The sequence below is a fragment of the Quercus robur genome, chromosome 10 (genome assembly GCF_932294415.1).
Source record: "Quercus robur chromosome 10, dhQueRobu3.1, whole genome shotgun sequence".
Taxonomy (NCBI): Eukaryota; Viridiplantae; Streptophyta; class Magnoliopsida; order Fagales; family Fagaceae; genus Quercus; species Quercus robur.
Window position 1 is genome coordinate 2,394,857 of NC_065543.1, and position 9,719 is coordinate 2,404,575.

General features: G+C 32.7%; 1 protein-coding gene across 1 annotated transcript; it reads left to right on the top strand.

Annotated features, from left to right (window-relative positions):
• Positions 1 to 446: 446 nt before the first annotated feature.
• On the top strand, positions 447 to 2,595 carry LOC126702388 (probably inactive leucine-rich repeat receptor-like protein kinase At5g48380). Its single transcript, XM_050401075.1, has 2 exons — positions 447 to 984; positions 1,481 to 2,595. Exons 1-2 carry the CDS (start codon positions 673 to 675, stop codon positions 2,468 to 2,470), a joined length of 1,302 nt encoding a protein of 433 aa, XP_050257032.1. The 5' UTR covers positions 447 to 672; the 3' UTR covers positions 2,471 to 2,595.
• Positions 2,596 to 9,719: the final 7,124 nt, after the last annotated feature.

Here is a 9,719-nt window from a genome sequence, read left to right on the forward strand (position 1 = left end):
GTTTTTATTAGTAAAGTATAGAGTGAAGTAAGAAAAGCGAGACAAAAGATTTGGACTCAGTTATAAACGGTAGCTTGGCTCAACAAACGTACCTAACTGTTACGTGGAAAAACATAACAAACTTTGACTCTATAGTTGACCCCCTGCTTTTTAGTTTTTACCTTCCACATTTTCCTGGCCTAAAGAAAAGAGGCGTGTCCTTCTTTGTAAATGTATGGAACCATCCTATTTCTGTTCTCTTTTTATAGCTAAGACTGAGAGGACTCTTTCAAGTTAGACGGATCGTTTGATTCGTTGAGTACTGATTAGCCACACTTTCATTCCTGTTATCATCCAAATGAGTACGTTGTTTTTTGGTTTGATGCTTGAGGCTTCTACAACCAAAAGATGTTACAATTTAATTTCTTTTTGGTATAATTATTATTCCATCTAATTCCTTTCATCTTATTTCTTCGTGTCAATACTCATGCTGCTAAACTATCAATCGCAAATGGTTTTAGTTTTACTCTCCATTCTTGTCTGATCAGATTGATATCTCTTGGGACTTGGAAGACCCACTCAATTTCTTAACCTCTTCTTGGACTCTCGGCTACTTGAATCCTTAAGCAACTCAGTCAGTTCATCTGGCTAAGAGTTCGAATCTTTACTTCTTTAGTGTTCGACTTTGTCATTATGTCTGTGCCTGAGAGCGATGTAAATAAAAGTGGACTTTGTGGAGGGCCATCGGATTCATGCAAAAATCATAGATGGGCTTTCGAAGTTTCTTTCAAAAGTGGGTTTCTAGTTGGTTTTGTGGTTTTTGTTATATCATATACAGTTTTTTTTACGCACTATTTTAATCTTTGGGTGGGATCAAAGAAGAGAAGTAAGAAGATGCGAACAAGCACAACAGTGTTGACAGCGAGCAGGAAGAAGAAGGGTAAAGAAATTGATCAAGTTACCCAATTGCCAATCCTTGGCTTCGATCAAGAAAAAAACGGAGAGGTACTTTTTCTCATTACTAAAATTTTTTCTCCTACATTTTCTACTTACCATGTTTTCATTTTACTTTTCTTATAGAATAACTGAAGTTTAAATTAGAAAAATGAAGGAAACCCATACGTATTAAGTTGAAAATGTAGGAGAAAATTAAAAAAAAAAAAAAAAACTATTAATTCATTATTCAAATAGAAAGAAATATGACAATTTAGAATATAATATATTTTTGGTTCTAAATTTCTAACACTACTTTAGAGTTTAGACCATTGTATATGGTATTAATATAATATATATAGCTAAAAGAATCTACTCACTCATTTTTTATTCAGACACTCCAAAGACGAATTTCAGGCTTCACCACTGCATATATATATATATATGAACTCTATATTGAGTACGAAGAACACTAAAAATAAGAAAATAAAATTTACACCCTTATGATGTCATGCATCCCTTACTAGTGATGAGTAAAAAGATCTTGACAGATTATTTTTATCCACAGATTTTCAAGTTGGAGAGAATGGTTACCAAAATGAGCCTTACAGAACTTCACGAGGCAACTGGCAATTTTAACACAAGCAATATCATTGGATTGGGAAAGTTCGGAATGATGTACAAGGGAATGCTTCCAAATGGTCGGCCCCATGCGATTAAGAGGTTACATGATTCCCAATCTTTTGAGAGACAATTTGTGTCTGAGCTTTTGGCTCTAGGTATATTGAAACACAATAACATAGTTCCCCTATTAGGATACTGTAGAGAAAGGAAGGAAAAGCTTTTGGTGTATAGATATATATCGAATGGTAACCTTTATGATTGGCTACATGCAGCGAAACGTAGGACTAAGATCTTGGAATGGCCTTTGAGGATTAAAATTGCCATTGGAATAGCAAGAGGCCTAGCATGGCTTCACCATGATTGCAATTTCCGTGTGGTCCATCTCAACTTGAGTTCAAACTCTATCTTACTTGATCATAATTTTGAGCCTAAAATATCGAATTTTGGTGAGTCAATAATATCGAATTTTGGAGGGGAAATGTTCAAGAACCTAAGAGGCAATAGCATTTTTATAGGTAGTGATGTTTGGGAGTTGGGTTATGTAAAAAAGGATGTCTATGACTTTGGAATTTTGCTTCTGGAGCTAATTATGGGGAAGGAATCCATTGAAATTAATAATTTTGCCAACAATTCCAATGGGAGTTTGGTTGACTGGATTGCTCATCTTTTCACTAGCTCTTCTGATCTCTACAATGTGATTGATGAATCTTTGATTGGCCGAGGATTTGAAGATGAAATCTTTGAGTTACTTAGAATTGCATATACTTGTCTTAATCTCTTTCCTAGTCAAAGGCCAACAATGCTTGAACTATACCATACAATTCATATTTTTGGGGAGAGAGATCGCCTCACAAGTAACTTTGAGATATTGAGGCAGTCTAAAATTGCCACTGCAAGTACCTCTGGTGAAATCGTAGAGGCTGAAATTACATAGGCAAATTACAGCATGGCATCCTAAGTCTGAAACAGATTTGGATTTATGTTTGTTTTCTATAATAATCTTTTATTGTCCTTTACTGGTTTTTTATTTTCTATTTTGGGGTAATCTGTGACTTTAAAAAAATGGGGAAATAAAGTTATATTCTCTCTATACATTATAACTAAGACATTAGTTATGTTAAGAAAAATTGTATAATATTTTAAGATTACAACAATGAGTCCAAATTTTCTGTCTCATTCTTCCTGTTCCACTCTATCCTCCACAAATAAAAATATGCTACATGTCCATTTACTTAATTAAATGCTAAATTTATGTTTTATTGTTTCAATTACCTAAAATAAATAAACATTAAAAAATCTCATCATATTCCCACAGCCCCATCCCCACCTTTGCCGGCAGCCAAGTGATAAGAGTTAAGAGATAATTTTAATCTCTTCTAAAGGATAATAACGTGTCAGAGTAATTCTTTTATTACGTTCTATGTTGAATCCATTTGCTTCATCCCTAGCCTAAAACGGTCTTAACTAGTACTTTGGGTTCGAAACTGTCCAACCACGATCTCCGTGACTCACCTGCAAAGATCATCACGTAATCTCACAAACCATTAATTGCAACCATCTGCAATAACCTTGACCCAAATCAGTACAACCAAACAACACAATGGGTTGCCACCGTATAGAGGCCGTATATTTTTGCTCCAGTTGCCATCTTCTTCATGGGTTTGGGAGGGACAAAAGTGGAAGAGTGACGAGTTTCGTTGGAGGTTGTAGGCTTGGTGGCGGTGATTGGCTGTGACAGTAGTGGCTGCCGGCACAGGTGGTGGTGGGGTGGTGGGAATATGATGGTTTTTTTGGGTAATTGAAATAATTAGGCATAAATAATTATAAGAAACATCTATTTGTTCAATTTTGTTGAAATATATCGTTAATAATAATGCAAAATGGCAAATAATTTGATTCACAGATATATGTAAGTCGGAGGAAATGGTTCCAAGGATGAACTTTACAAAATTCGGTGAGGCAACTAGCAATTTCAGCACAAACAATTCCATTGAGTTGGGAAAGATCGGGGATGATGTACAAGGCAGTGCTTCCAAATGGTTCACCCTTCCAGTTAAGAGGTTATATGGTTGTCAATCATTTGAGAAGCAGTTCATTTCAGAGTTATTGGCTTTTGGTACATTGAAATACAATAACTTAGTTCCCATCTTGGGATTTTGCAGAGAAAGGAAGGAAAAACTTCTAGTGTACAAATATATATCGAATTGTAATCTTTATGATTGGCTACATGCAGGGGAGAGCATGGATAAGATCTTGGATTGGCCTTTGAGGATTAAAATTGCCACTGGGATAGCAAGAGGCTTACCATGGCTTCACCATAAGTGTAATTTCAAAGTAGTCCATCTTAACTTGAATTCAAGCTCTATCTTACTTGATATGAATTTTGAGCCAAAGATATCAAATTTTGGAGGCACAAAAATTCCAAGTTATGGAGATAATGTTCATGAATTCAACTGACATTAATTCGAGCAATATCACTTTCGTAGACAGTGGGGTTTGGGAGTTAGGTTTTGTTAAAAGGGATGTCTCTGACTTTGGAGTTTTGCTTATTGAGCTAATTATAGGGAAGGAATCCATTCAAATCAATAATTATCCAAACAATTTGAATGAGAGTTTGGTTGATTGGATTACTCATCTTTTGACAAGTTTTTCTGATGTCTACAGTGTCGTTGATAAATCTTTGATTGGCTGAGGATTTGATGGTGAAATCTTTTAGTTCTTTAGAATTGCATTTACTTGTCTAAAGCCCTTTCCAGGTTAGAGGCCAACAATGCTTGAATTGTACAATACAATAAGTATTTTTGGGAAGAGATATAGCATCACAAATGACTCTAAGATATTGAGTCAATATGAAATTGCTATTGCAAATACGTTATATGAAATTGCTGAGGTAGAAATTACATGATCAATTGAAGCATGGCATACAAGTGTAGAATTAAGTAGGGAAAAATTTGTATATAGATTTATTTTTGGATTATGTTTGCTAGTTATAATATATATTGTAGACACTCGATTTTGCACCCATAATTTAATCAAAGAAGATGGATAGAATGACCATTCATATACCCAAAATTCATGTTTGCATTACATGCATTAGTTCATTCATTGCATATCATAAAAATGATCTTGAGGTTTTAATGGTCGCGATGGTATGCCCAATTTTCAAATCAGACCGTTGGATTGCAAGATATCACATGGTCAAGTTTGCACGGTTTGCATGCGTTTTGTTTAGGTAAAACCAACCATGCATGATTAATTTAAATTAATTTTGATTGGCTAGACAATTAAAATTAATTAAATAATTTGTGGTTAGTTGATAGTTAGTGCCAAAAATAGGTTTACTTGCATGGGAATAAAAGAGGGTAATTAGATAACTACAAAATTGTGGATAATCAAGACTGTTTGAACTATTTATCTACAAGATAATCATTGCTGAAAAGACCTGAATCATCAGAAAAGGGGTTTAATTTTCAGAATATGGATTAAAAATGCGTCTAAGTGCAAGTCCCAACTCAAAAAACCTCAAAAAAGGAGTCCAAAGTGGACCAAAACTCAAACACAGGACCGGCACCTAAAAGGGCCATTTGGCACTTTTGGAGTGCCGACTGGCAGTTTTCAAGTGCCAATTCGCACAAATGTGGGCCCCGGCCTAAGGGCACTTGGATTGAGATTAAACACATCCTTTTCGATTTTTAAGAGATAAGGATGCGTTCCAGTTTGTATTCTAATCATTTAGCTAATTTTTCGAACATCTCAGCCTTTATAATTCACCATTTTTAGCTTTGTTCCAAAACAAATCTGATATTTTTCAGTAAAAACCTAGTTCTTTTTATTTAAATTAAAACAAATTTGACATTTTTTACAAAAATCTTGTTCCTTTCTTTACATAAAAACAGATAAGATTTTCCTTACAAATCTAATTTTTTATTTACACAAAAATTGATCTAAGTTTTCTTTACAAATCTCAAAATTTTTTAATTTACAAAGCAGATCTGAATTTTTCTAAAAAATTGGATATATTCATAAGATAGATTTATGTGACTTAGTTTTGGTTAAGTGTGTCATGTATGTTCAACATATCATTCATATCATGCAAAAATGGTATATTAGTCATTAGAGTCTAGAAGACCAGACTTTGTCTAGGCGAAATAGGTGCCTAACACCTTCCCATTTCGTAACCTAGTCTCTAAACTTAGTTCTTTTGGATAGGTAGACCTATGCTTTGTCTTTCTTTTTAATTTTGGTAGATTGTAACTAGGACCAAAAGTTTTGTATTCTTTTGCATAGGTTGTAACTAGGACTCAAAGCCTTGTAAGGTTTAATTTACCAAAATTGTACTTTTCTTTATTCAATCAATGATAGTCGAAGTATTCTGAGCAAGTAATTTGTATTTATTTTTTTCTTATTTTTTTGTATAAAAAATAAGTGACGACTCCACAACACTTACCCAAAAAGAGAGGTGCCCTTAAAAGTATCCAAATCTCTTTTTTAAGAGCACCTTAGGTTTTGTGGTCACACACACACACACACACACACACACACACACATATATATTTGTCCTTTTGTCCTTACTGTCTTTGAAAACATAAATAGAAATAGTTGTATTGGATTTATTTATCTATATGATATCTAAAAGTTGAAGTGTAACATTTCAATCTATTTTAATCCATTTCTTTCCAGTTCGTTTTACTTTGGTCCAATTTGGTCCATTACGGTACATTTCAAAACCACTTTAGATCAGTTTGGTCTAGTTTGGTTCATTCAGTCCATTTTAGTCCACTTCGACCCATTCGGTCTTATTTGGTCCGTTTTGGTCCATTTTGGTCCTATTTAGTTATTTCGGTCCAATTATGATAAGGCAAAATGCATAGTAACATGTTATAATCAACACTGAACAAAGTTTCTCCTTAAACTAGTTTGGAGAAAAGCTCTTCAAGCTTCCATATATCTCTTTTTTGAATGTGAAATTTGAAAATCTAATAGTTGAATTTCATGTTCCTAATCATGCATATCAAATTTCATTCAAATTTATTTATGATTCTATCAATAAATTTCATTCCATATGTTCTAAACATTTGTTTGATGACAACATAATTGATCTTTGATCTTCTTGAAATTTTGCAAGCATGAAGGATATAATAAGAACATGCAATTCAAAGGTTAAATTTTTAAAATTCACACTCAATATAAATATAGGGTCTTGATTTACAGTCCAAGCCTTAAATGTATGGGATGTTGGCCCAATGAGCCCAATACAATAAATTTGTAGAGAGTGGGTTAAAGAACTAAGCTCTAATGAATTGAACAACGGATAGATTTAATTTGAACAACTGTCAAACACAAATAAGTTATTTGATCTTAATATATTTTCAGTCCGAGGAGACCCCCCTTGTATAAATCAATCACAAATGGATACCAACATCATTTAGATTGTTACAGTCTTTTCTCCCTCTTTTTGTCGATCCCCTTTCATGAAGAGTCTTTCGCATTATATATCCTCTTTTAGACTATCTTCATCCTATACCTGTTGATCATCCAAGCCATTACTTGAGTACTTGTCCCATCAGACACCCTCTTTGGTTTTCTGTGAGTTGTGGTAGCCAAAGTAGCACTGTTCAGAGGTCTTCCCCACATAAATGTGGCTAGAAAAGTAGCTGCAATGTATTTAATGCGGTGATGATAGCTTTCCCTTAGATATTTTTAGGTTTCCCTCATTCTCGTATGTTCATGAGGAATGTCCTTATCATTGGAGCTTCTTGAAGGATCACTCTAATTGCTTGAGTACATACTTTGAACTATATTCATCATATCCGAGGAGGAGTTCTTCCTTGGACAACCTTTCATTTGTTCCCTACTAATGAGACTTTAACTGGGGACATTTAACAACTATTCGCTCCTCCTCGGACCTATCAATGTCCTTGGACGAAGCCCAAGGCCCAATATATGATCTTGGGCCCTCACCCCTACAATAAATATATATGAGGAGTTTGGAGAGAAAAACTTGTATGTATTTGCTAAGTATTATTAATATTTTGTTCTAGATTCTCAATGTACAATCAATGAAAATGATTTTTTTTTTAAAGATAAATGAAATAATTTTCTTGGCATAATATACACTTGAGCTAAAGAATGAAAATATGAGCAGTTTCAACTTGCTAGATTGTGAAAAACATATTAATTTTCTAAACCTCCAATATTAATGGATCAATTGAAAAGATGAGCAATTTTCAAAGTGACATTGACTTAACTTCTAAACTGTCCATTAAAAATATGAGTAGCTTCAACTTAGTAGGTACTTTAATTATTCAAGTAAAATGACTTTTATTAATTGAGTTAATTGGATCAAGGCAATAATCCAAAATTAAAATGTTTAAATAAGATTATTATTTTTTCCTCTCTTTTGGTCCACTAAAAACCTTTTTTTCTTTTTTTTTTCTTTTTTCTTTTTGATAATTTAATAGGTGGGGGAGAGAGGATTTGAACTCTAGATATTTTCATTGAAAACACTGAGATGTGTCAACTAGTTATAACTTAAAAACAAAGTAACTATTTAATTAAAGGCTCTTCAAGGTATTATCTCCCTAGCAAAAAGTTAGACAAATTATTTATATTCCTTAATTGGCATGTATGTGTTCAAACTTTAAAATAGCTACTGTTTGTAAAAGTCTTTTATTTAAAGACCAACTGCTTATGGGAAATGCTAAGTATCGTTTCTGATTAAGAGCTACCTATCAATTTGTATTTGTTCGCTTGCTTGGGCCACTGTTAAATCATTCTAGATCTATAACCATTGACCATATGATTTGAAAAATTACGTTACTCTGGTCTAGAAGGACATAAGAACCCTACTACAGTTGATTTGCAGGCAAGCAAACAATTTTAATAAATCTAAATGTTAAACTTAAACCATACTAAGCTTTCTAACCTGTTGAGGATCAGGTTAAGTGTTTATTTGATTAAGAAGCATATGCTGTTGTAGTAATTAATGGAAATTAATTTTCTTGGTTGACTATTGTCTGGTTGATTCCAACTGAATTGATCAATGGGTTAAATTAGCAAACATGATTTTGTGATTATTTAAACTAGTTGACCCATTTTTCAAGCGATCTTTTTTATTTTACTTTATATTATATTATTTTTTTCAAATACATGCAATAGAATTTCAACTTATATATGAAACCCACTTTGAGATTAATATTGCTTTTTATCATTAGGCAAAAACACAAATTGGTTTTTAATGTAGGTGAGATTTGAACCCCATATATTTTATTCAACAAAAAAGAGACTTAATTAGTTTAGCTAAGCTTGTTTTTGCATCATTATCATTATTGTAAGGCTAGTCCTAAATTCTCTAAATATAGGAAAATGACCATCCTAGTTTAAAATGGATCTATTTCTTGATTTAGAAGAAACCATAGTTGGTGCTCATGCTCTTAAATTCCTCATAGTTCTATATTAAAATGTATAGTATATTCATTCTTAATACTTTCACATGGACATTTTGCATTTATGGTGATGATATGCCATAACTAAAAACAAGAAAAATTATGATCCAAGACATTTGAAATTTTTTTTTTTTTGGTTCTTTTATGGTGATGATATCACTAGCGAACTATAGATTAAGTAAACTAAGAATTTATATATAATTATTTAACCTTTATTTATTAGTATATTAATAATTGTTCTCTAATTTGTATTAAGAGTAAGGTAAAGACAATATATATAATCTTATTTATTTATTTTTCTACATGTGAAAAAATAAGGGTAATCTGTAACCAAATTGATCTGGCCTGCTTGTATCTGTTTAAGATGACTCATTTATAATATGAATCCAAAATGACTTATAATTTGATTAACTTGACCTAAAACCAACCCGACTCGACTTGTTTGCTAGGTCTGCCAAACTTATCATAGCTCTACTTCACATATATGATATATGTGTTAGGGACATATTTGACATAAATTGGCTTATTGTTTCACAAAACGCACTTTATTTGTAATTGGGTAGATCTAGAATGGTTTAAGACTTCAAGAAACATGTTGTTCAAGTCAAATGTTAAATTCATGCAAATCTGTTTAAGAAACAAATGAAGAAGTGTTGTTCATTAAAGCTAGACAAAAGCCTCGACAGAAGCTGTATCTATCAAGATTTAATGTTGAAGCTCGACACAAGCTATATCTGT